Source organism: Lissotriton helveticus, chromosome 1_1, assembly GCF_964261635.1.
Source record: "Lissotriton helveticus chromosome 1_1, aLisHel1.1, whole genome shotgun sequence".
Classification (NCBI taxonomy): domain Eukaryota; kingdom Metazoa; phylum Chordata; class Amphibia; order Caudata; family Salamandridae; genus Lissotriton; species Lissotriton helveticus.
Window position 1 is genome coordinate 28,585,584 of NC_136057.1, and position 27,576 is coordinate 28,613,159.

Genomic DNA, 27,576 nt, shown 5'->3' on the forward strand with positions numbered 1-27,576 from the left:
TAGAAGTGATGCAGTGCTTCTCATCTAGAGTTAGAGCTGGAGTTAGAAGTGACACAGGGCTTCTCATCCAGAGTTAGAGCTGGAGTTAGAAGTGACGCAGTGCTTCTCATCTAGAGTTAGAGCTGGAGTTAGGAGTGACGCAGTGCTTCTCATCCAGAGTTAGAGCTGGAGTTAGAAGTGACACAGTGCTTCTCATTCAGAGTTAGAGCTGGAGTTAGAAGTGACGCAGTGCTTCTCATCTAGAGTTAGAGCTGGAGTTAGGAGTAACGCAGTGCTTCTCATCCAGAGTTAGAGCTGGAGTTAGAAGTGACGCAGTGCTTCTCATCCATAGTTAGAGCTGGAGTTAAAAGTGATGCAGTGCTTCTCATCCAGAGTATGAGCTGAAGTTAGAAGTGATGCAGTGCTTCTCATCCAGAGTTAGAGCTGGAGTTAGAAGTGATGCAGTGCTTCTCATCCAGAGTATGAGCTGGAATTAGAAGTGATGCAGTGCTTCTCATCCAGAGTTACAGCTGGAGTTAGAAGTGATGCACTGCTTCTCATCCAGAGTTAGAGCTGGAGTGAGGAGTGATGCAGTGCTTCTCACCCAGAGTTTGAGCTGGAGTACAAAAATGATGCAGTGCTTCTCATCCAGAGTTAGAGCTGGAGTTAGGAGTGACGCAGTGTCTCTCATCCAGAGTTTGAGCTGGAGTTAGGAGTGACGCAGTGCTTCTCATCCAGAGTTTGAGCTGGAGTACAAAAATGATGCAGTGCTTCTCATCCAGAGTTAGAGTTGGAGTTAGGAGTGATGCAGTGCTTCTCATCCAGAGTTAGAGCTGGAGTTAGGAGTGATGCAGTGCTTCTCATCCAGAGTTAGAGTTGGAGTTAGGAGTGATGCAGTGCTTCTCATCCAGAGTTTGAGTTGGAGCGAGGAGTGATGCAGTGCTTCTCATCCAGAGATTGAGCTGGAGTTAGAAGTGATGCAGTGCTTCTCATCCAGAGTTTGAGCTGGAGTTAGGAGTGACGCAGTGCTTCTCATCCAGAGTTTGAGCTGGAGTACAAAAATGATGCAGTGCTTCTCATCCAGAGTAAGAGCTGGAGTTAGGAGTGACGCAGTGCTTCTCATCCAGAGTTAGAGCTGGAGTTAGGAGTGATGCAGTGCTTCTCATCCAGAGTTAGAGTTGGAGTTAGAAGTGATGCAGTGCTTCTCATCCAGAGTTAGAGCTGGAGTTAGAAGTGATGCAGTGCTTCTCATCTAGAGTTAGAGCTGGAGTGAGGAGTGATGCAGTGCTTCTCATCCAGAGTTAGAGCTGGAGTTAGAAGTGATGCAGTGCTTCTCATCTAGAGTTAGCGCTGGAGTTAGGAGTAACGCAGTGCTTCTCATCCAGAGTTAGAGCTGGAGTTAGTAGTGATGCAGTGCTTCTCATCCAGAGTTAGAGCTGGAGTTAGGAGTAACGCAGTGCTTCTCATCCAGAGTATGAGCTGGAGTTAGAAGTGATGCAGTCTACTTCAAAGAGCCTGGCCGAGGCTTTCGGTGGAAAGCCTGAAAACTGCCCTTGAACAGTCCATTCCCGAAGTTGGATCCGATGTCCTACAAGCAGACACAAATTTCCATAACTGGCTCACGAATTCTTTGGACACGGTTCTGCCCCTTAAATCAATTATAAAAAAGAGTAGCACTTTTAAATCCCCCTGGTTCACGGCCGAACTAAGAGAGCTCAGAAAGGCCTGTAAAAAATCTGAACGTACATGGAGGAAAGATTGGGCGCCTAGCAGCAAGACCTCCTATCAGGCAGCTCTGAGGCTCTATAAAGCCGCACGACAGAAATCAAAGGCAGATTTCTTTGAGGAGAAAATCAGACTGTCAGCCAACTCCTCCAGGGAAACGTATAAAATCGTTAACCAGCTTCTTAAAATTCCAACCCCAATCACCACGCATAATGAGCCCGAAGCCAGGTGCGATCAACTAGCAGACTTCTTCGATGGAAAGATACAGAAAATTCTTGACAGCCTCCCTCAATCTTCCGCAACACCTTCCATCGAAGCCGTCTCCATCGCGTCTACTAGTCCTCAATTTAAAGCGTTTAGCGCTATAACCAGGGAAGACTTTTGCACCACTCTCTCGAACATAAAAAGTGGCTCCCCTTCCGACCCTGCCCCGATGCACATCCTCAAACAGATCCTGAGTACTATAGCCCCTATGGCCACAGAACTGCTAAACATCTCATTTTCCACAGGTATTGTCCCCCCGAGTTGGAAACAGGCCAAAATCAAAGCGCTCTTAAAGAAACCGGGTTTAGATACCTCGGATTTGGCCAACTTTCGCCCTATCTCCCTGCTCCCAGGATTGGGCAAAGTGGCTGAAAAACTGGCGAATAGGCAGCTCTCTGGTTTTCTAGAGACTAATAGTCTATTGAGCAGCTCTCAAACAGGCTTTCGCCCAGGCCAGGGTACCGACACGGCCCTCGTAGCGGTGACAGAGGAGGCCAGATGCATCTTAGACTCAGGGGGATCAGCGGCTCTGATCCTCCTGGATCTAAGCGCTGCATTCGACACCGTGGACCATATAACCCTGATCAAACGTCTCGCCAACCTGGGCATCACAGGATCTGCCCTCAAATGGCTGGAATCATTTCTGGAAAAACGATCTTTCAGGATATGGGAAAATGGTTCCATGTCTAAATCCACTCCTCTTCAGTGTGGGGTTCCTCAGGGCTCCTCCCTGAGCCCCACACTGTTTAATGTTTACATGGCCCCGTTAGAGGAGATAATTGCCCCCTTTGGGATCAAATCCATCAGCTACGCAGACGACACACAACTTGTCGTCTCGCTGGCACGCCAAGGGGGATGCCCAGATGATCTCTTCAAATGTCTAACTGCAGTCTCCGTGTGGATGACTGATTCTAAGCTCAAATTAAATGGAGCTAAGACAGAGATCATGCTTCTGGGTAGTCAAGCGACATCTTTGCCCGCTGAGCTTTGGCCTCCCTGCATGGGTGAACTCCCTCCACCTAAGGAAAAAATCAAAAGTCTTGGGGTTTGGTTTGAACCTCAACTAACGTTTAAGACCCATGCAGAGAAAGTTGCCGGAGGTTGCTTTGGCCTTCTTCGAGCAGTACGGAAGGTACTCCCTCTTTTGCCTTTCCAATCAAGAAAGTTACTTATCCAGGGTCTGATCCTATCTAGATTGGATTATGGTAACGCCCTCTTTTTGGCTGCACCTCAGGCCTCCATCAATACTCTTCAGCGAGTACAGAACGCCGCAGCCCGGCTGCTCATGGGGGCATCAAGGCGGGCCTCAGCCAAACCTCTGTTAAGAGCCCTCCACTGGCTCCCAATTCAGGAGCGAGTCTCCTTTAAATCACTCTGCATCGCACACAAGACACTGCAAGGTAAAGGCCCTCCGGCCTTGAGAGACATGATCTGCCCCTACAAACCAGCCCGATCCCTGCGGTCCGAGGGAGAAAACCTGGCCACCACTCCTAGAGTAAGGAAAGCACGTTCAGGAAGCCGCCGGTTCTCGTTGAATGCGGCAAAAAAATGGAATGCACTTCCTAGGGAGCTCCGGATGGAAGCCTCCTATCCGAAATTTAGAAAGGCACTTAAAATCTTCCTTTTCCCTAACACATCTTAGATCTTTCCCCTCCTGAGTTCTCTGCAATTATCATTATTGTTTATTATTTTAACAGCGCTGGGACGCTCGAGGGCAGCCATGCGCTTTATAAACCCAATTTCATTTCATTTCATTTCATCTAGAGTTAGAGCTGGAGTTAGAAGTGACACAGGGCTTCTCATCCAGAGTTAGAGCTGGAGTTAGAAGTGACGCAGTGCTTCTCATCTAGAGTTAGAGCTGGAGTTAGGAGTGACGCAGTGCTTCTCATCCAGAGTTAGAGCTGGAGTTAGAAGTGACACAGTGCTTCTCATTCAGAGTTAGAGCTGGAGTTAGAAGTGACGCAGTGCTTCTCATCTAGAGTTAGAGCTGGAGTTAGGAGTAACGCAGTGCTTCTCATCCAGAGTTAGAGCTGGAGTTAGAAGTGACGCAGTGCTTCTCATCCAGAGTTAGAGCTGGAGTTAAAAGTGATGCAGTGCTTCTCATCCAGAGTATGAGCTGAAGTTAGAAGTGATGCAGTGCTTCTCATCCAGAGTTAGAGCTGGAGTTAGAAGTGATGCAGTGCTTCTCATCCAGAGTATGAGCTGGAATTAGAAGTGATGCAGTGCTTCTCATCCAGAGTTACAGCTGGAGTTAGAAGTGATGCACTGCTTCTCATCCAGAGTTAGAGCTGGAGTGAGGAGTGATGCAGTGCTTCTCATCCAGAGTTAGAGTTGGAGTTAGGAGTGATGCAGTGCTTCTCATCCAGAGTTAGAGCTGGAGTGAGGAGTGATGCAGTGCTTCTCATCCAGAGTTAGAGCTGGAGTTAGAAATGACGCAGTGCTTCTCATCCAGAGTTAGAGCTGGAGTTAGGAGTAACGCAGTGCTTCTCATCCAGAGTTAGAGCTGGAGTTAGGAGTGATGCAGTGCTTCTCATCCAGAGATAGAGCTGGAGTGAGGAGTGATGCAGTGCTTCTCATCCAGAGATAGAGCTGGAGTGAGGAGTGATGCAGTGCTTCTCATCCAGAGATAGAGCTGGAGTGAGGAGTGATGCAGTGCTTCTTGTCCAGAGTTAGAGCTGGAGTTAGAAGTGATGCAGTGCTTCTCATCCAGAGTTAGAGCTGGAGTTAGAAGTGATGCAGTGCTTCTCATCCAGAGATAGAGCTGGAGTGAGGAGTGATGCAGTGCTTCTCATCCAGAGATAGAGCTGGAGTGAGGAGTGATGCAGTGCTTCTCATCCAGAGTTAGAGCTGGAGTTAGAAGTGATGCAGTGCTTCTCATCCAGAGATAGAGCTGGAGTGAGGAGTGATGCAGTGCTTCTCATCCAGAGATAGAGCTGGAGTGAGGAGTGATGCAGTGCTTCTCATCCAGAGTTAGAGCTGGAGTTAGAAGTGATGCAGTGCTTCTCATCCAGAGATAGAGCTGGAGTGAGGAGTGATGCAGTGCTTCTCATCTAGAGTTAGAGCTGGAGTTAGAAGTGATGCAGTGCTTCTCATATAGAGTATGAGCTGGCGTTAGAAGTGATGCAGTGCTTCTCATATAGAGTATGAGCTGGAGTTAGAAGTGATGCAGTGCTTCTCATCCAGAGTTAGAGCTGGAGTTAGAAGTGATGCAGTGCTTCTCATCTAGAGTTTGAGCTGGAGTTAGAAGTGATGCAGTGCTTCTCGTCCAGAGTTAGAGCTGGAGTTAGAAGTGATGCAGTGCTTCTCATCCAGAGATAGAGCTGGAGTGAGGAGTGATGCAGTGCCTCTCATCCAGAGATAGAGCTGGAGTGAGGAGTGATGCAGTGCTTCTCATCCAGAGATAGAGCTGGAGTGAGGAGTGATGCAGTGCTTCTTGTCCAGAGTTAGAGCTGGAGTTAGGAGTGATGCAGTGCTTCTCATCCGGAGTTTGAGCTGGAGTTTGACGTGATGAAGATCCTGCTTGAGTTTCGACTTTGAAGCAATACTGTGCCTGTCATCTGGAGTTAGGGCTGACTTTGAGGTAGAGATGGAGTCGGAACTGATGGAGTGATTCCCACTTGGAGTTAAAGGGGGAGTGAGTCATGACCGGAGCCTCTCAGTTGTAGGTAATGTCGCAATTGGAAGTGAGGAATTGTATCTCATTTCGTCGTTGTGTTATATTTGAAGTTTAACATGTACCACAGTTGAAGGTAGTGTCACAGTTAGATGCAGTGTCTCTCAGCTGGAGATAGAGCTGTTACAGGAAGTGATGCAATGTTTCTCATCCAGAGGTAGAGTTGGAAAGGGAATTGATGCAGTGTTTCTCAGCTGGAGGTAGATTGGGAATGGGCGCAAGGAACACTTGGATTGGGAACTGATGCAATATTTCTCAGCTGGAGGTGGAGTTAAAATAGGAAGTGGTGCAGTGTTTTCCACCAGAGACAGGGTTAGAATAAGAATTGATGCAGTGTTTCTAAGCTGGCGGCAGAGTTGGAATGGGAATTGATGCAGTGTTTCTCAGCTGGAATTAGAGTAGAAATAGGATGTATATGCAGCATTTCTCACCGGGAGGTAGAGTTCGAATGGGAAGGGATGCAGTGTTTCTCATCTGGAAGTAGTTAGAATGGGAAAGGGTGTAGTGTTTCTCAGCTGGGGCAGAGTTGGAATCAGAATTGATGCAGTGTTTCTCAGCTGGAGGTAGAGCTGCAATGGGATGTGATTCAGTGTTTCTCAGCTGGAGGTAGAGCTGCAATGGGATGTGATTCAGTGTTTCTCAGCTGGAGGTGGAGTTAGAATGGGAAAGGATGCAGTGTTTCTCACTTTGAGGCAGAGTTAGAATGGGAAGTAATGCAGTGCTTCTCAGCTGGAGGTAGAGTTAGAATGGAAAAGGATGAAGTGTTTCTCAGCAGAAGGTAGAGTTGGAATGCAAGTGATGCAGTGTTTCTCACCCGGAGGTAGATTTGGAATGGGAAGTGGTGCAGATTTTTTCATCCGGAGGTAGAGTTAGAATGGGAAAGGATGCAGTGTTTCTCACCTGTAGGCAGTGTTAGAATGGGAAGCGATACAGTGTCTGGTAGCAGACTGCTGTGGGATACAATATGCTTATATTAGCTACTTCCTGAATGAAGGAATGCATTTGATAACAACTGAGATATGACTTATATCAGCCATGTGCTATTAGGGGAAAGGGTAGGGTCATACTCACCAGCTGGGGATTGATTTTATTCTGCACTGAAATGGACAGCACTCCAGAGACGAGGAACTGTACATGGATGAGGAGACGAACAGCACGTTATTCATTCATTCATGTGTGCGAGCGCACTCGATTTTATAGCATTACTGTTGTGTTATGTTAAAATGATTTGCAAACTGTACACACCATGAACGTTCACGACACTACAAGAACGAATGCTGGATCACAGCACCGCGGCAGTTCATAGCAGAAGGTTCTCAGCACCTTCATGAATTTCATCCAGTACAGATCTATTCTGGTGTTCAATGGATAGTGCCTCAGTAGCAGGGCTTTTATGTCAGGATATTGAAGATAGAAATAGCATCTGATACAGGCATTCTGCTCTAAATATTGTTTAGAAAAATGTTGTCCCATGGTACGGGGAGTTTTTGCAACTAACTCCAATGAGACTAATTCCAATATTTAGGACACAATACCACGGGCCTGATTAAGATCTCGGTGGACGGGTTACTCCGTCACAGCGGTGACAGATAGGTCATCCGCCAAAATATAAATCCCATTATATCCTATGGGATTTATAATTTGGTGGACGGGATATCCGTCACCGTTGTGACGGAGTAACCCGTCCACCGAGATCTAAATGAGGCCCTGGGATACAATAGCATTTATATTCCAGAGGACGGGATATCCGTCACCGTTGTGATGGAGTAGCCCGTCCACCGAGATCTAAATGAGGCCCTGGGATACAATAGCATTTATATTTCAGAGGACGGGATATCCGTCACCGTTGTCACGGAGTAACCCGTCCGCCAAGATCTAAATCAGGCCCTGGGATACAATAGCATTTATATTTCAGCGGACGGGATATCCGTCACCGTTGTGATGGAGTAACCCGTCCGCCAAGATCTAAATCAGGCCCTGGGATACAATAGCATTTATATTTCAGAGGACGGGATATCCGTCACCGTTGTGACGGAGTAACCCGTCCGCCAAGATCTAAATCAGGCCCTGGGATACAATAGCACTTATATTTAAGCGGACGGGATATCCGTCACCGTTGTGATTGAGTAACCCGTCCGCCAAGATCTAAATCAGGCCCTGGGATACAATAGCATTTATATTTCAGAGGACGGGATATCCGTCACCGTTGTGACGGAGTAACCCGTCCGCCAAGATCTAAATCAGGCCCTGGGATACAATAGCATTTAGATTTCAGAGGACGGGATATCCATCACCGTTGTGACGGAGTAACCCGTCCGCCGAGATCTAAATCAGGCCCTAGGATACAATAGCATTTATATTTCAGAGGACGGGATATCCGTCACCGTTGTGACCGAGTAACCTGTCCGCCGAGATCTAAATCAGGCCCTGGGATACAATAGCATTTAAATGTCAGAGGACGGGATATCGGTCACCGTTGTGACGAAGTAACCCATTCACGAGATCTAAATCAGGCCCATGGATACAATAGCATTTAAATGTCAGAGGACGGGATATCCGTCACCGTTGTGACTGAGTAACCCATTCACGAGATCTAAATCAGGCTCTAAGATACAATAGTATTTAAATGTCAGAGGACGGGATATCTGTCACCATTGTGACGGAGTAACCCGTCCACCGAGATCTAAATCAGGCCCTGGGATACGATACCATTTATATTTCAGCGGACGGGATATCCGTCACCATTGTGATGAAGTAACCCGTCCACCGAGATCTAAATCAGGCCCTGGGATACAATAGCATTTATATTTCAGCGGATGGGATATCTGTCACCGTTGTGACGAAGTAACCTGTCCGCCGAGATCTAAATCAGGCCCTGTGTCGGAGCATATTGTAACACTGTTCTGCTATCTCTCCATGTTCATTGGATAGGACTAACTTGCGGATTACAAATTTAATGTCACTCCATTATCTGAGGAGTGGGGGGCTCAAAGATTTATATTTCTTCTGTAAAGTTACTCAAAGTCTGCAAATTTCATCTCAGCGGTCATGGGTGCGTTTCTCAACTTTGAACGATTTTGTTAGGGTGAAGTTTCACCTGCCCAAGGACCATGCAACCCGCCTGTTTCCCAGCCACAGAAATCCTACCTATCAAGAGCAGGACATTCTGCAATGACAAACATTTTGCAAGATATGACAGGGACAGCCCGGGTGGAAGTATTTGGGTGTCAGGGCAGGAATGGAGCCCTAAGGATGGTAGAACAGCCGGTCATATATAGGGGGACCTAGCTGGGCTGGCATAAGTGAGCAGGGGGTGGAGCTCGGATCAAGGAAAATGGCAAGACCATGCTAGGGATTCAAGTTTGCTAGGGTTAGGGTTAGGGTTACGGGCTGTGAGAAGAGGTGGCCTCCAATCAAGGCCTGTCCACCCACTTCCCCACACCACAGGAAGAAGGGTTTCTTCAACCTTAAACGGTTACTTCAGCTGCTTGTTCCTTTATACACTTTGAAAACATAATGATAGGTTGGGTTGACATGGTCAAATTTGCGGAATCCAAGAAAGGGGTGCAAAGTGGCCTTCTGATGTAGTGAAGTCTGGCTATGGGTCCAGGTTGAAACCGTAGCTATTATGCAACATAGGGGCATATTCTCAAGAACGTGTGCTAACTATTGCAAAATTAGCTTAACGCAACTCTACACATCGCAGTCTATCACGACAAACTAATACTGTGTTAACATTGTATTCTCAACCGGGCGGTACCATGCGATAGTAGCAGGATAACGCACAAAATGACAGCCCAAAAATTAACGTGACACTGAAAAAATGCGAAACGTGAAAAAACCAGGTCTTCAATTTCTTGCGTAAAGTTGTGAGTGTGGTGGGTATTCTGTGTTTTGGTTGGTTTGGAGCTTGTGTGTGAGGTTAGTGGGTATTTTGTAGTTGAGTGCATTGCTGTAGTCTAATCAGCTTATGATCAAAGTGTGGGTGATGGTATTTCTGGTGTCGCGGGGGAGTCTGCGGAGGATGTTGAAGCAGGCGAATGTAACAGCGTTGATTTGGGTTTTCACTGCGAGTTCAGTGTCCAGGATGATGCCCAGGTTTCAAGCCCTGTTGGTGGGAGTCAAGTGGGTCCCAATTCGGTGGGCCACTAGGTGATGTCCCAGTAGGAGTTGTTGGGTTTGAAAATCAAGACTTCAGTTTCTAGGTATTGAGTTTCAGGCAGTTAATGCACATCCAGGTGGCAACTTCTGTCACGCAGCATTTGAAGTAGTTTTGGGTGTTGATGGGGTCTTCTGAGATGGAATCAATTCACTCAGTTCCCTTCATCCCTAATCCTAGCTAATGTCTAGATAAGCACTGGAATTTTGCCAGATTAGGAACTTCCTAAATGGCGCACACAAATACCTGCTCATCGTGTTTGTGTTTTTTTTGTCTGCTGTTGGCAAGTGGGCAAGGTGCCTCTTTGTCCCTATTTTGTCAATGTTCATCAAAGGGTCTGATAGCTCCTAGCTGGTGCAACCTTGCTGCAGACTGTTTGTCACGTAGAAGCTCCTTCTGGAACGTCTGAAGCTAGATTGTCCATGAGAGACGTGAGCACAGGCGTTATATAATATTTCTCAGTATTGACAATGACAAAAACTAAACTTGTGATCTGTGACAAGGGGCATGAAAAGGAAAGTGTGAATTTCCTTGCACATTCATCCAAAGCTCCTGGGTATCCCTGTAAATATCATGTTGTATAAATATATGGCATATAAGTTACTCCTACAATATCATCCTTTAAGAAAAATGCATGTTTAATGTAGATACATCTAGATTAAATTCTAAGCAACAATACACATTGTAAGCTGTGTGTAAATGATAGAGGACACACAGTGTTTTGGGGAGGATCAGCAATAAGGCAAGGCATGCAACAGTAGGAGAGGACTCCAAGGGTGTGAAGGTTCATGGCAAAGTTCGGTTACAGAATAAAGACATATTAGTTTCAACGCTAGACCCTGGCCGCACACTAGAGCCAGGCGACCGGAGGGGTAGGGCAGGCATATGATGTTGAACACAGCTGACAAATCAATGCCCTCCTCTTCTCTCAGATAACTGAGACCCTCATGGGTGATTTGACGTGCTATATAAATGTTTGATTGATTGATCAACAAGCACTGTAAAGACAACCGGCTTACAGCTTGCCCTAGGAAGGAAACCTGTCTACAAAGGCCCAGGATGCCACTGGACTGCATGGTTTAGCACATTAATGCAGCAGTTTAGTGGGAGATTGTTGCTATGAGAAAATAACTGGTCCTACCTCCTCAGGTTCAGCACTATTAAGAGCACCAGGAACAATTACTGGTAAACCAACACTTGACCGGTCATCATTGGTCAGAGAATATAATTGAGACAACATCATGGAGAAATTTCACCAGGCAAGGGTCACTATTGGTGAAGCAGATGGTGAGAGGCAACGGAATGACTAAACTCCTCCTGACTAAGAGATGCAAGTTGGTTGAGACTAGGCGGTGAGTGATCAGGTGGTACAGACATGTCTTTCTTGGGGAATGCTTTTCTTGGACTATAAGGGTTAAGGAGGGATTGTGCAGAGTTTTAGCCACGGTAGATTATGTTAAAGAAAGCGGTGAGGCAGCATAAATTCTCACTATGTTGCTAGGCTCTGCGATGCGCAAGGTTAGTTCTTGTCTCTCTGTATCAAACGTTACCGTGCTGCATAGAGTCAATGCACATTTCCCTTCAGTATATCACTGCTGTGTTATATGTGTGTTCATGAATGCACGTAAGGCCATTCTTTTTAGGCTTTGGTTGGAAGTGTATTCATCAAATAGTTCTTTTGTCTCTACGACACACAGAGAGGGTTTGGAAGACGATTTCTTTGACCCATTAGCTTCTCGACTAGCCTCTTTCGGCCATTGGCTTGAGACTTTGTCAATCACATCTTGACTCAGCCCAAATTACCATTTCTTTCTCACACAATGCTATTGGTTGTTCGTTTGTATCTTTCCATTTCACTCTTGTTCCTCCCTCTCACCCCGTGTTTCTGTCTTTCAACGTCGCTTCCCCCTGTGGCCACCCATCCAGCTTGGTAGCGTCTCATTCGTACCGTGAGTACCCACTATGGTTCTTACTTTATTTTTTTTACAGTGGACTGTAATTGAGCATTTATTAAAGAAAGCTTTCTTTTAATTTCCACCTTCCTTTTTCATAGAAATGGAAGACAGTCTGTACTGATGGCTTCCTTGCCTTCATTATAGTAATCTTGTTATGCTTTATTTCTCTTGCATTCTGTTATATCCAGTGGAAGGGTAATCTGTTTGTATTTGTATTGGCTCTTCGACCTTCCACGAGCGTGCTTCTCTTATTCCTGCAGGTCTTGGAACCTGAAGAGGTGTCGTTGGTGGAGAAGGACGAAGACAGGATGTCTGTTGAGCTGCTCCTGAACTATTGGTGTTTCAACTTGGAACAAAGTATCTAATTTCTATCCTGCTTGGAATAATATGTTACCCTTTGGCGATGAGTTGTTGGAACTGTTGAAACACCAAGCAACCCACATATTTTCAATTGTATATTTATTCGAAATTTTGGAGTTTGGTTTCTACAGAATCTTGCACCGCTGTTGGAAACATACTGGAGCAAATGGCATTCTTGTGAGGAGCTACTATTTCTGTAAGTTGATTGCGCTTACAGCTACTCAGCGTGCATCTTCGTTGCATACCAAGGGCACATACCTTCAGGGCAGTTACTTGAACTGTTACTCGTAGTGGCTGGCATTTTACAAAACGGCATCTTGTGACGATTCGGCGTGTGACTTAGAATCTCCAGGAATTCGACGTCCCGGCTGAAAACGTACCTTTGCTCTGTTTGAATTGTTGGAGCACAAGCAGCAACGGCACATAAAGGTCACAGTGCGTGGACACCCATTCTTCTATGTGCCACCATTTTGGTCGTACATTCCTTTTGTGATCTGCGTGCGATCGCTAGGGTGTTTGTGGTCCAGTTGAATGATCGATCACAATAGTGTTTGACGGTCAGCCGAACCATTATTGTCAACCGTTTTCCTCACAGCAACATACAGAAGTGGCCACATGTATCAAGGATCTCCAGTCCTTTTAACGGCGAATTCTGCCTGGTAATACCATTGTTATTAAGTGTATAGGAGCAGCATTTATCAGTTTGGGACTGGATCATTACTGTCCATGCCTTCAAACCCCTCCACAACATCGGACCCAAATACCTCAACGAAGGAGTTTCCTTCCACATACCCAAAAGGAACCTCCGCTCCGCTGACCTCGCACTGGCAGAAACCCCGCACATCTGCGGAACCAGAGCAGGCGGAAGAGCCTTCTCCTACATCGCAGCAAAGACCTCGAACGAGCTCCCGGTAAACATCCGACGCTCCCCTACTCTGCACACCTTCAGGAACAACCTCAAGACCTGGCTCTTTGACTGATCTGGAGCTGCACCTCCCCCTCCTTAGCGCCTTGAGACCCTCACAGGTGAGTAGAGCGCTTTATAAACTCCTGATTGATTATTTGATTGCAATTTTTAGCAATCGCTTTTTCACAACTTAAGGCAGTGGACGAGTCCCTCTTCTAGGATGGAGTAAGGAGACTGCAGTGGGTGTGAAAGACATACATCATGTATTTCTGTGAATTGGTTCCAAACTCTAGTGAGGAAGGGACACTGTTGTAAGGTATCCCCTAATTTCACTTTGTACTATGGCAACTCAGAACTTTACCCTTCAACCCCCACAAGCATTTTGGCCGGCAGGAGGGAATCCAAGCATGAAATGGGTTAGTGAGAGGGGGGCGTGGCTAGCAGCCGATGGAAACGGTCGCAGCCTAGCGAGGCTCCCGACCCTCAGCCCGTATTCCGCCTTAAATCCTGCTTCAGACCCGGGACCCCCGTGGAAATTGGGTCGATCCCGGAGCCAACCCTTAGGTCTGTTCCGGTTGGGGTAGCGCGCCGCAACACCAGGCATAACGGGCGCTTAAGGGCGCGGAGTACCCGGGACGGCTGGGGATAAGATGGCGGCTCCCTGCATCGCAGCCGCTGAGGAATAGCGACGAACCCGCCCCTGAGGTCCTGAGACCACAGCGTGGAGTGCCGTGAAGTACTGGACTTGTGGGGAACGGCTGCGGCCACCCGGAACATCGGCGGACCCTGAGGTCAGTGCGAGGTCCGATCGGGAGCGGAGTTCTGGCGGGGCTCCGCCCACAACCACAAGGGGCTCACTCTAGGCCCCGGCTTTGAGGCCTGCGATCCCTGTGGGTGCTGCCGAGTCCTGCAACGGCGCAATACTCCCGTAAGCGGCCGTGACGTAACAGGCCTGCTTTGGGAAGGCCTTACGAGGACACCGAGAGTGGAGGTTGCCCAGAGGACGCCCAACCTCGCTCGGAGGGGACACTTTACAGCCCAACGACGGGGCCTGCGACCTGATTGGGCGGCTGCCCGGCCCGGACCGAACGTGAAGGGTGATACTGTCTCCGCAAGGGGTCTGGAGGGGCACTGAATCGGCCCTAGACCCGTGGGTCGTGGAAACGGAGAGCCGGGACCGGAGGGTGGAGTGCGCCTGCTGGGGCGTTGCACGTCCTACACTTTCTACCCCGCTTCTGGCCCCAGGTTGTGCTTCCTGCGTGGAGGGTGACTTCAGATCGTCAGCGCTGCAAAACGCTGAGAAGAACTCCAGAGAGTACTGACCGGAAGACGAGATCGGCTACCGGGGGAAGCTGACAAGCCCTAACAGATCACTGGCGCCATTTTCGATCTCCGCAACGCGGCCCCCTAAGACCCGGCTCACCGCCTGACGACGGCTGGTAGCGAGTCCACCTTGAGGCTGGAGGCTGGCGGCAGACTATTGCGGGAGACGTCGTTGACGCCGGATCACCCTGAGGGCCCTGAATTGCAGGGAAGTGCAAGATGGGAAAGCCTAGAGGACCCAAAGGGGACGGGAGCCCAGCTACAGAAACACCAGACGACTCCCCGCAACCCCCCACGGAGCTCCAACTGATGCAGGACCGGATACTAGACGCCATTGCTGCCACGAAGGAGGCCCTGCAACACGATATTGGTCAGGTAGCGACGGGGCTGGGACACCTGCGCGCAGATCATGCGAAACTACAGGACAGGGTCAAGGCCGCAGAAGTTACTCTACAAGAGGTCGTACCGGCCCACAAATCAATGGAGGGACGACTCACGGAAGCGATGGAGCGGATACAGGCCCTAGAGAAGAGAGCAGAGGACGCTGAAAACCGCAGTCGGCGGAACAACGTCCGCCTGGTTGGCCTGCCGGAGAAAAAAGAAGGCACAGACATGGTGGGCTACCTGACCGACTGGTTCAAAACTGTGGTTGCCCCGGAGGGCCTATCTCCCTTCTTAACACTGGAGCGGGCGCACCGCGTCCCTTCCCGACCTCCGCGCCAGGGTCTCCCGCCGCGCCCAGTGGTCATCAAATTGCTCCACTATAAGGACAGAGACTGGCTTCTTCAGCGGGCCAGGGAAGCGGGCCCATTCCAGGTGGACAATAGTACCGTCACACTATTCCCGGACTATACATTTGAAACCCAGAAACAGCGAGCCTCCTTCCTCTCCATCAAAAAGGAGCTACGCACCGAGGGACTGCAATACTCCCTGCTGTTCCCGGCCAAACTGCGAGTGATAGTGGACGACAAGGCGTTATTCTTTGAAACTCCGGCGGACGCCTGGGCCTGGTGGGACACCTACAAGGCGGGCACAGATGGGGCTCGATTTCGAGCCGAGGTGGAGCGCCAGAGCCATGCGACCAGGCGATCGAGAAGACTCCGGGGGCGCAACCGGGGACCCAGGAAGCCTTCAACATCGCAAACAGATGAAGAACGGAGAGCTGCGCTGCAAGCGGTTAAGGAGGTGTCAGGAACGGCGCCGGTCCAATCGGCAAGAGAATCAGCCTCAGAGGCCCTGGCCACGGGATCAGACACTGACTTCTCGGGGCTGGAGGGGGCTAGGGGCCCGAAGGTCACCCCCCAGACTTCGGGGGAAATCGTTGAACCCTGACAGCTGTCCGCGGCTTCGGAGAGCAGAGGACCTGAAGGCGGCGCCCCCCCATAACCATTGGAACAGACTAATGTGAGACTTTTCATTTATGAGTCGCATTGAGTATTGTGGGTCAGAGGGGCGTGGGAACGAGGCTTGAAAGGTTCGGTAGCCAGCTCACGCACCACAGGGCCCATAAGGCCTCCGTGGTGATTACTACGGACTACAAGTTTACGTGAGCGCGTTTGCTCACTTGTTTGGATGGGTGCCTCTACTTCGCAGTTGAGTCCTGTTCTGGGGGAGGGAGGACCTGGAGTAGTTGGGGTGACTCGAGGTACAATTGGGGATGGGAAGTTGGGCGGGGAGAGGGGAATGGGAGGTGGTGAGAATGTGTCTGGTGTCCGGAAGCGTACGTTTATTGATTTAATTTGCACTGACTGGGGTGATGGCTGATATGGGCTCGTTGAAGTGTGTGTCCTGGAATGTGCGGGGACTAAATTCCATGACAAAGAGACACAAGGTACACGCCTACCTGGTCCGCAGAGGGATACACATTGCCTTCCTACAAGAGACCCACTTAACTAAAAAGGAGGGCACCGCACTGCAGAGGAGATGGAGGGGTCACCTATTCCACACCACGTACTCGGCATTTGCCAGGGGGACACTTCTTTGGATCCGGGCGGGGGTTCCCTTTCAAGTTACTAGGCACACAGTAGACCCAGAAGGGAGGTATGTGGCAGTTGAGGGTTTGCTCCGGGGCCGTCAGTTGACACTTTGCAGCGCCTATGCGCCAAACGTGGAGCAGGCATCGTACTTCAACAGACTGACCAAACAGTTAGCTTCTTATTTAACGGGATCAGTGCTACTGGGGGGGGGACTTCAACTCCGTGGCGGACGCCGCCCTCGATAGATCACACCCACCTCTACACGCATCCCCAGTTCACAGACTAGCAAAACACAGATCAAACTGGCAGGGGTTGTGGGACCTGACGGATGCATGGCGCGCCCAACACCCAACTGATAGGGATTATTCCTTCTATTCGGGTATGCACGACCTCCACGTTCGCATAGACGCGTTCTTATGCTCCCAGTCGGTGTTGCCAATGGTAGCCCGAACCGAATACCTAGCACGCACGATCTCGGACCACAACCCCCTACTCCTTACATTTGCCTGGATGAACGAAGTTTCGCCAATTCCAACGTGGCGGCTTCATCCGGACACATTAGACGATCCGCCGTTCAGCGGAGCATTGGAAGGTAGAATATCCCAATACTTTGCCGAGAATGAGGGGACTGCATCTTCCAGGGCAGTGGAATGGGACGCGCTCAAGGTGGTGGTAAGGGGGCACTGTATAGGGAAGTTCGCGGGCGTACGGCGAACTCTAGTCGAAGATGTGGACAAGGCCGAGCAAGCCTTGCGGGAGGTGGAGAAGCAGCGGCCCAACCACCCCGACATGCAGGATAGAGTATGCTTAGCGTGGGAAGCGATGGCGGTGGAGGTGGAGCGCCTTCGCTGTTTTGATCACAAAACATACTTAACCAAGGCACTCGCTGAGGGAGATAAGACGGGGACGCTCCTAGCCTGGTTGGCAAACCCCAATAGGGGTGCTGCCCCTATATTATCCCTGACCGATGCGAACGGCACCGCGTGTAGCGCCCAGCCAGACATTTTACGATGCTTTAAAGCATACTACGAGCGACTGTATGAGAGAGGCCCGGTAGCCCGGACTGTGGTGTTGGAGACCTTGTTGTCTGAGATACAATTACCACGCTTGGAACCGGACCAAGCGGAAGCCCTCGGGGCCCCAATTGACCTAGCGGAAATTAGGGGAGCCATAAAGAAAATGGCACGCAGGAAAACACCGGGAGTGGACGGTCTGCCCATCGAATTCTATGGTAAATACGTTGATATCCTAGCCCCACGGTTCCGAATCATATACAATGAGGCATGAGGGGGGAACTGCCCTGTTCGATGCGCGAGGCGCTCATGATCTCCTTGCTAAGGACCAGTTCTGACCCGGCATCGTACAGACCGCTGTCGATGCTCACGACAGATTATAAAATCTTGAGCACTATACTGGCCACCAGGCTGATGGCCCATATGCAAGACTTGATCCACAAGGATCAGTCGGGCTTTATCCCCACTAGAAATACGTCTCATAACATTCGTAGGTTGCTGAGGCTAGTAGCGGACCCTCCACCGACCGCCAGAGCCCCGGTAGTGATGGCGATCGACATAGAGAAAGCCTTCGACAGCCTGGAATGGAACTACTTGTATAGGGTCCTGAGAAGTTTTGGCATTGGGGATGAGTATGTGCGGTGGACGGAAGTGCTATATGCATCGGCATCGGCGGGCGCTAGGGTGCGAGTAGGAGCGTTGATATCGGATAGATATGCAGTGCATAGGGGTACTAGACAAGGGTGTGCACTCTCTCCCTTACTGTTCGCCCTCGCGATAGAACCTCTGGCGGCACTGGCTAGGAAAGGTGACTCCTACCAAGGACTGGAGGTGGACGGGATTCGTCATCACATATCATTATATGCAGACGACCTCCTACTGTTCCCGGAGAACGCCGAGGAGGCAGTAGAAGGGGCGGTAGACCTACTGGCACGTTTCGGGGATGTATCGGGCTTGCAGGTGAACTGGGCGAAGACTTGCCTCTTTCCTCTCCGGAGAGCGGAGAGGTGCCCTATGACCCGTCCCGAGCCCCGCTGGGAGCCGGCTTGTTTGCCCTACCTAGGGGTGTATATTTACCACGACCCCACAGACCTGTTAGAAGGCAATATAAACCGTTGCATCCGAACGCTGCAGGGTAACATGCTTTTCTGGGCCACCCTCCCCTTGTCTATGACAGGCGGTGTCTCGCTGCTTAAAATGATCGCCCGGCCGCGCTTATTGTACTTCTTTCGAACCCTGCCTGTGTGGATACCGAGTACCGTATTTCGACGACTAAAATCCAAAGTGGTGTCCTTTTTGTGGGGAACTGGCAGGCGGAGAATAGCCTTGGCAACCCTGACCCGCCCGAAGAACGAGGGCGGACTCGCGGTCCCTGATTTCGAGTATTATTATTTGGCCGCCCAGCTGCAATTCCTCACGCAGGAAGTGGCAAGGGTGTACCGAGGTCCGGAGCAGGAGAGGGACGCTGGCACCCCCCGCCATGTGCTGGCGTACATCACCCTGCAGCAGAGGTTAGCACTCAGACTTGTCTCAAGAAGAACGGACATTGCGGCTCTGCTGGAACCGCGTGCAAAAGCGCGCTGGCCCCGGACACCCGTACGCACCCGAAATTCCACTGGGTATGCTCACGGCGCTGCCGCATGGCGGCGACTGGTCGAACCTCCAGACCTGGGAGGAGGCTGGCCTACAGGTGGTAGGAGACCTCTTCACTGACGGGGTGCTTACGCCGTACCAATCTTTGCAGGAACAATACGACCTTCCGAGAGGGGACTATCTACTGCACGCAGCTGTGGTACGAGGGATCCAAGTGCACTGGGGCGAGGGACTGTGTGAACCCGCGACGTCGCCGCCGTGTCAATATGTTATGATGGCCGCAGGGACAGTGAAGGCAGTCACGTGCCTGCACTCCAGAATACTCGGGAGCACCTTGCGACCCCTTACGCGCTTAAAGACCCAATGGGAGACAGACCTGCAGAGGGAGATCCCGGATACGACGTGGGCCCAGTTGGTTCAGAGGCCCAGGAAGAGTACCAGGAACGCCCGGTTCCAATTAATACAGCTCTATATCCTTCATAGAGCTTACCTCACCCCGCACAAAATAGCGCGATACTTTGGAGCAGAGGACGCAGCGTGTCCTAGATGCGCACTGTTGGAAGCAGACTTACTACACATGCTAAGGGACTGCCCGCACCTACAGGACTTCTGGAGGGAGGTGGGCGACACCATGAACGCGGTCACTGACAGGGAACTACACTACGATAGTGCAACTACACTCCTACACTGGTTTCCCCACACACGTAAGAATAAACTGACAAGCAAATTTATAGACATGGGCCTACTCCTTGCGAAGAGGGAGCTCACTAGGGGGTGGAAAGCGAAGGTTGCGCCGACACATAGGAAGTGGCTAACTGAGTTCCAGAAATGGGCGGCGGCAGAGAGCACGATCAGGTATCAACTGGCTCGACGGGGGCCTGACGAGAAGGCCAAGGAAGCGGCACTAGCGTGGGAAACACTAGTCCAAGCACTTAGAGATAGTACAATGGGGAGCGAGGAGGAGGAAGAAGCAGAGGACCCTGGGGAACCTAGGGTGGCGGTACCTACCACAGCTCCCACCATGGACACACACACTCCTTAGACATCTCCAATCTCCGCAGATCACCAACGCGCTCCGGCATGCGGCACACCGGACACGGGACACCACAGAACACCGTGGGTGGGGGGAGGGCAAGGGAAGGGGGGAGGGGGGTTGCAGCATCCCATTGACACAGGGCTAACAGTTCGAACTGACCGGATGCTGGAAGGGGAGGGGTGGTGGGGGGGGGAAAGAAAAGTTAAAAGCAGACAGCGGTTGATCACTGGATACACCATCGAGCAGTGGTGGAGGGGAGGCACTAGGTGAGACAATTATCACCCAGCCCCAGAACTACGACTAATGATGATGTGTACAATTTTGTTGAAGGGACTATGAGAAATTGAGATCCCGCATGTGCAAACTTACGAAATAACTGTAATGCTTGAATTGAAATCTGCAATAAAAATTGTTTTACAAAAAAAAAAATGGGTTAGTGAGAGTTGTATTTCCTAAACTTTGTGGAGACTATTGATGAGGAGGACAAAATGAAACAGTGACGTAAAAAGAAGATTTTCTTGCATTCTGTAGGACCTGAGGGATTGAAGGACTATGAGCAAATAACAAAAACATCAGGGGTGGCGATGCTTATGTATTTGATGCTTTGAAAGATTTTCAGAACCATTTTTCCCAAAAGTGTGAATTGGGATAGTAAGGTACCCATTTTTCAGAGGAAGCAAGAATTGGGTGAGACAATTGACGAATATGTTTCTGCTCTTCAAAAATTTGCAGTGGATTGCAAATTTGATTATTTATATTAACGGCTTATTAGAGATCAGGTGGTCATGCAAACATGTGACCCTGCTGTTCAAGAGAGATTATGGATTAATGGAGATGCTGATCTCAAAGATATTTTAGCCATAATACGAAGAGGAGAGTTGTCCAGCTGCAGCGCTAAGGCTCTGAAAGTCGAGTCGAAGGAACACTGTGAGGAAGGGATTAGTAAAATCAAGAGCAAAGGTCAGAATAAGCCTAAGGAAGAGGGTAATAAGGTGCATGGTCCTAAGAAAGATGGGCTTAGTTTTATTGTTGTGAGTGTAGATCACCTTTAGCCTCTAGTACATTTTATTCTACAGACAAATGTTTTCAACATGTGGGGTAATTGTGCATTTTTCTAAGGTATGCAAGAAAAGGAAAGGCTTCATAGTAAAGTGTGTGGAAGAGGGAGGTTCCAGTGAGGATGAGTGCTAAGGGATGTATGACGGTACAACGTGTGCTTTCACAACGCGTAGCGTTACAACGCAGGTTTTACAACGCAATTCGTTACGACTTTCGCTGGAGGGCGCTGAATAATGAATAGTTTAATTTACTATTCCAACTCCAGTCCCCGTGGATAGTAGGGAAGGTGTTGGATAGTAAATTAAACTATTCCCTATCCTACAGCGCCCTCCAGCGCAAGTCGTTGTAACGACTTGCGCTGTAAAACCTGCGTGGTAATGGTACCGCGTTGTGAAAGTTTCGTTCTAAAGGATGTTACCCGTGCTAAGAAAGCAATGTTTTTTTATAATGATGTTTATTGATTTTTATTTTAACTTTTGTGGACATCAGAGCAGTTGAGGATTGCACATATTTTGATATAACATGTAGTACAGAGTTGCAGTTTAACACATCCATAGTATATATGCAGATATTAGCCCCAGAATAGCAATCTGTTGTACCACTGTTAAACAATACAAACTTTATAAACTGTATTCAGCTTTGCCTAATATCAACATATGTCTTGTGAATTTGCTGAGCGGACACTTGGTACAAGTTATCTTTTCATGCATGATTTATGATGGTGTGTTGTGTGGTGGGGCTTTCAGACAGAGACCTTAGTGTTCATGCGTAAAAAGAGACTGATCAGTAGTTTAGCTTTATCAGTGTGGAAGTGTCGCTTAGTGACTGAGCGTGGCAGCCCCCATTTTGGTCCATCCAGTGGTGGAGTCCGTAATGGGATATTGTAATGAGATCAGTTCAGCGTGGGGGCGACACTTTGGTAGTTTTGGTGAAGTTGTGATTCTACGTATGTTAGATACTTTTGACATTCTGGGGGGTTGGGGCTTGTAGTTTTTTTTTTAATAGTGTCCTGTAGGTGTTCTACAATCAATGTTGTCTTAAGATCTGCAAACCAGGTGGGTATGCATGGTGGTAGGCTTGACTTCCACGTCATTGCCAGTCTACGTTTGGCCAGGCGAAGCGCCAAATCCAAAAACGTGTTGATGTTTTTCCGCCTGGTGGTGCGTTTGGTTATTCCCAGCAAGAAGTGTAGTACCCGTGCTGCCACTAAGGTCTTGTTAGCTTCTGATAAAGTGGCTGTTACCTCGTTCCAATACGTTATTATATACAGACATTCCCAAACCATGTGGGGGAACTTGGCTTCGGTGCTATTGCAGCGGGGGCAAATGTCAGGGGTTAAATAGGTATGAGGTAGAGAATTAGAGAATTACGTTGTGTGTATTTAATTCTAGCGTTCATTGATATTATCTTTGGGTAGAACAGGCTCTGTTCCCATTTTTTTTTCTGTTAGTGTGGTTTCGAGTGCAGTATCCCAGTAGTCCCTTTGCTGGGCATGAGGGTCGTAGTATCTGGTTTGAGCGAGTTGTATAGCATAGTGATTGGTCTCCTACCCATGACATGTGTTAGCAACGTTTGGAGTATGTCAGGGTTTTGGTTCTTCCTGCCTGGCACCCCATGTCTGGAACTACTGTTGTGTTAGCGATGCGTATAGTAAGAATGATCCGGGGGATATTCCGTAGTCATCTACAAGTGTTGTAAATTTGCAATGTGTGGATTCAGTGAATAGATCTTCCCAAGTCGTAAGGCCAGCGGATGCCCATTCTACCATTTCTGGGCGTCACAGTCCTACTTTTGAGTTGGGGATTACCCCTATAGGTAGGCCTGGGGCATACGGGGGTAAGTGCTTAGTCCGTACATACCAGGTCCAACAGCTGCGTGCTGTAGACTTTAGTATGTATTCAGGGTTCTTCGGGATCACCCAGTTTGACCCATTCAGCCATTCCAGAACTGTTTATTGACTATTATGTGGTGCCCATGGCCCCAGTCCAGAGATATTGTGATTTGCTAGCCATCTCCTCTGCCATTGCAGCTTTGCAACTGCATAGTATTTCTCGTAATTAGGTGCGCCCAATCCCCCTCCATGATTCTGACATAGAATTTCATACGGGCTACTCGGGCTCTAGACTTACCCCAAATTAAGGATGTTAGGATTGATTTCAGATCCCAGAACATTTTGCTCAGAAATGGGAATGGTAGAGCCGCAAAATAGTATAATAGTCATGGGAGTGGCAGCATTTTGGATATACCTATGCATCTCATTGGAGAGAGAGGTAGCTCTGTCCAGAATGTCATGGAGGAGAGAGCCCTAGGGATTGCCCTTCCCAAGTTGCCTTCTAATATATCCACGTGGGAGTGGTATATTTGAATCCCTAGGTATTTAAAGGAGTTGTATGTCCAGACGAGAGGTGCCTGGGGTAGAGCCGTTCTGACGAATGGTGGTCATCGGGAATAAAAGGGGTTTTCCCAGTTTACTTTGAGGCCGGAGGCACGCCCGTAGGATTCCAGTAGTGCCATCAGATCATCTAATACTGCTTGTTGTCCTTGGAGATAATCAGGGCATCGTCTGTAGATAATGAGATGATATGCCATTGATTATGCACTTTGATGCCCCAGATCACTGCACGGCTGCGCAATGCGCATGCTAGCGGTTCCATCGCCAGGGCAGAAATGATAGGTGATGGGGGCACACCTGTCTGGTGCCACTCTCGATACAGAATGGGTCAGGGATAAAGCGACCAGCCTTTACCCTGGCCTGTGGTGCGTTATATAGTAATCTAATCCATTTAAAGAACTTGGGGCCAATGCCACAATGTGCAAGTATCACGCGTAGGTACTCCCATCCCAGTGTGTCAAATGCCTTCTCTTTATCCAATGAGGCTATCCATGCCAGTTCCCCAGTTGTGCGTGCCCAATCAAACAATTGGAATAGTCGTCGTAAATTGAGGCTGGTGTTTCGGCCAGGGATAAGTCCATTCTGGTCCTAGTGCACCAATAGTTGTGTGAGCTCCGTCACTCTATTGGCCAGAACCCTGCCCAATATCTTGTAATCTGTATTCAATTGAGATAGCGGGCGATAGGATCCCATTTGTAGTGTGTCCCTGCCAGGTTTCAGCAGTACTACCAGTACAGCTTCTTCAATTGAGGGCGGTAATGTGTCCCGATCGTACGCATCCGAGTCTACTCGGTGGAGGCGGGGGACCATTTGTGTGCTATAAGTGGTAAGGAATTCTAGGGGACAACCGTCTGCCCCCGGGGACTTCCCCCCAACCAGCTGCTGTATGGCCTCCATTATTTCAGTAGCTGTTATGGGGGTTTCCAAAATTCTATAACAGTTAGGCGGTATTTGAGCAAAGAGAGCAATGTTAAGCAAGTAATGCAATGTGACGCAGGAAATGTAATTCAAGACTGTCAATTCATTTTGAACATTAGCTAGAATGAACATTAGCTAGAATTTGGAAGACAACAAAAAGAAACTAAAATGTTTGATGACTATGACTATTGGGGGAGTTAATGCACAAATGTATGGGGGTCCAGGCTCTCTTCACACTATTGTTAATGAAGATGGTTGGAACACAACGTTAACACGTAACCTCGTTGAGGAGTTGGGGGTTTCTTTTTTCTTTTTTTCTTGGTTCTTGTTTTAATTGTTACAAAAACTAAGAGGGGGTTTCTCTTCTCGCTCACACAAAAACCTGTTTGACTGCAACACATCCTTCCTGGACCTGCTCCACCGGACGCCGGACTGAGGTTCCGTGACAATTGTAAGTGATGTTTTCGACTCGCACGAATATGGTCAAGTCTGGTATCTAAGAACCGCAAATGACGAGTTTAGTAAGTATGCGCAGTTTCGCTGTGCTAACTTAAACCGTTCGTTTGATATGTGGGTTTTTCATCTGTACCCACGGGTTCCATCTTAGATACGGCATCCATTTTGTCTCTTGCCCTCAAGTAGCCAGCGAACGGACACTGTCCGCTTCGTTACCCTGGGACTTTCAAGATATTTGTGGAAGACACATGTTCTTTGTAAGTATCTTTTACGATGAGGGGGATGATACTGTAAGGCAGATGGCCCCGCTTCTGCCATGCCGGTTTATTGTCTCAGCCGTGCATCTCATTAGGCACGTCCCTTTGATGCCTGTATCTCGTGTTTCCCGATACCTCCCCTTTTACACCCTTTTCAATCTCCCACTGTCTCCATCTTCCCCTGCACCTGTCTTTGTCCCTATTTCGATCTGTTTTTACTGCCGATTGGAATTCACTAATGTTGGGAAGATGGGTTTTTACAGTTGGGAACCGCCAAATGTTTCCGCACTTATGTTCCGGACCTTATGTGTACCAAAGTGACCAAAGCGACCCCTCTGGGGGATAATTATGGGAACCAGGTTGTAAACTTTTGTGTATCATGTTGTCCTATGAGTAAATTCTGTATAAAAGGAGCGCTCCACAGAACTAATTTGAAGCAGTCTCCCCAAGTTGCACGTGTTGTACTTGTTGTGACTTCTGTGTTCCCTGCAGTAGATAAACCTTGAATCTTTGACGCCGAAGGAAGTGTCCCGTGTCTCTGTAGTTTGTGCGCCGAAACAGGTATCCCATGAAGGTTATAGGTGTTGTTCCCTGGCACCGCTGGTACTGTTAAAAAGTCCAGTCCTTCAGTTGGCGCCCAACGTGGGGCAACTTCAGCGGTACCGGTCCAAAGCCTGATGATCGTGAGGAACTTCGTGTGAAATCTCCGAGGGAAGGTGCACCCCGCTTCATCGATCCTGTTGTCGAAATAAGTGGCCCGAAGTTTTTCCCTGCGAAGATTCCCGCCTCCTGACGGCTGCGACGGACCGATGCCCTGACTGTCGACCTGTCTTCGACGCCCGGCGTAGACCTTATGTACAAGCGAGACGATAGACGGGCCTTCCTGGTGACGCCATTGAAGTTCTGAGTTAAGTATTTGTGGGTCGCTCCCAGTCCTTAGTGGTTGTTCTAGCTTTTGAAAGCTTTGTTGTTAGCCTTTAAGGCTTTGTGGTAATAGCTCACTGAGCTTTGTAATAGCCTCCTCAGTCTTTGTGGTTAGCTCTCCGAGCTTTGTGATAGCCTTAAGGCTTTGTTGTATTGCATGGTTCCATTGCATTTGTGGTTCTTAGTATTGGTCCTTAGTATTATTTGACAGTTGCAATTGCCAAAAACCGAGGGTTTTGACTTACACGAGGTTTTATTGCTTCGGTAATCCTTGAAGTTTGATACTAGGTTAGTGTGCATGATGCCTAGCCATAGTGATTTGTTTCGTATTTTCAAATGTTGCGCAATGGATTCCCGGTTGGAGGACTCATGTCCGATACCTCCAGTTGGAACTCCGATACATGATCTTTATAGTCGACATGGGGTGGGTCCTATAATATATAATGATTACTGGGTCCGCTATACAAAGAAAGACGGTGATCTTAGATGGCCACAACATGGAACTTTTGAACTTTCGATTTTAGATAATCTTGAGGCTAAATTATTTTTAAAGAAAGCTAGGCCAGCTATGTTTGATTCCTTTCGGATATGGCGTAAAGAGGCCAAGCAGAAAGAAATCAAACAACTTAAAAAGGATCAAAAACAAGAGTTCGTTCCTGTAATGCAAGCTATAAAAGAATGTAGACAAGACAAAGAAGAAAAAGACATGGAAATCGCTACTAGATTGCATCACATGAAAATAGATAAATGTTACCCAGTTTTACCGAATAATCTAGAAAAGAAAAAAGAAGATTTGAAGGAGGATTCCTTGCTGTCATACTTGATGAAATCACCACCTCCTTATGTACAGGGTGCTACTGCTCCTGTAGTTGCTCCTGTAGTACCTCCTGTTGTTCCTTTTGTTGCTCCAGCGGCTGCGGGCCAGCCCGCTGTTAACCCTACGTTTGTTTCACCACCTGTTCTAGTTCCTACTGCTCCTGTACCTGTACCTTCGCAGACTGTTGTTTCTGCTACTCCAACTATCTTGTCCGTTCCTACTATGCCTTCTTTCACCTCCAGTGTTGTTGCCCCTGTTTTTCTTTCTCCTTCTGTTCGTAAGCGTGTTCCTAACTCTGTTGCTACTCTTTATTCACCTCTTTCTGGTCCGTTATTTTCGTCTGATTCATCTGAAACTCCTCAGAGACGGAGTCAGATCCCTAGTGGTAGGGAGAAAGAGACGTTAGTAACAATGGCACATAGGTGGATGAGACATCCTGCTAATTACACTCCACGTGTAGTCTTTGATACGTTTTCCCAGTTTAATGAGCCTACGCAGAGATTCGTATTTGAGGAGATGTGTAACTTTTTGAGGGAAGAATGGTATAATGATGATGTAGATAATGTACCGTCCGACATAATTGAACTTCAGAGTCACTTTTCAAACGGTATGATTATAGGAGACGATGTACGACGTGCCGTGGAACGCTTATTAGCATTCAGACCCACAGCACATTCTCGGATATCATTAGATGATACCACTGAGAACTGGAAAGCGGTTCCTGGTCAGTATCCTATGAGAGAGGTTCCGCCACTGTGGGTGCCTGGTGATCCTAATGCAAACCCTGTGG

General features: G+C 48.6%; 1 protein-coding gene across 1 annotated transcript in view; it reads right to left on the reverse strand.

Moving 5' to 3' along the window:
- LOC144767019 (membrane-spanning 4-domains subfamily A member 8-like) overlaps positions 1-27,576 on the reverse strand; it is a 278,123-nt gene that overhangs the window by 73,941 nt on the left and 176,606 nt on the right. The window contains exon 3 of the mRNA XM_078650671.1: positions 6,713-6,769. Coding sequence (XP_078506797.1) covers positions 6,713-6,769 — 57 coding nt within the window. The remainder of the gene's footprint in view (positions 1-6,712; positions 6,770-27,576) is intronic.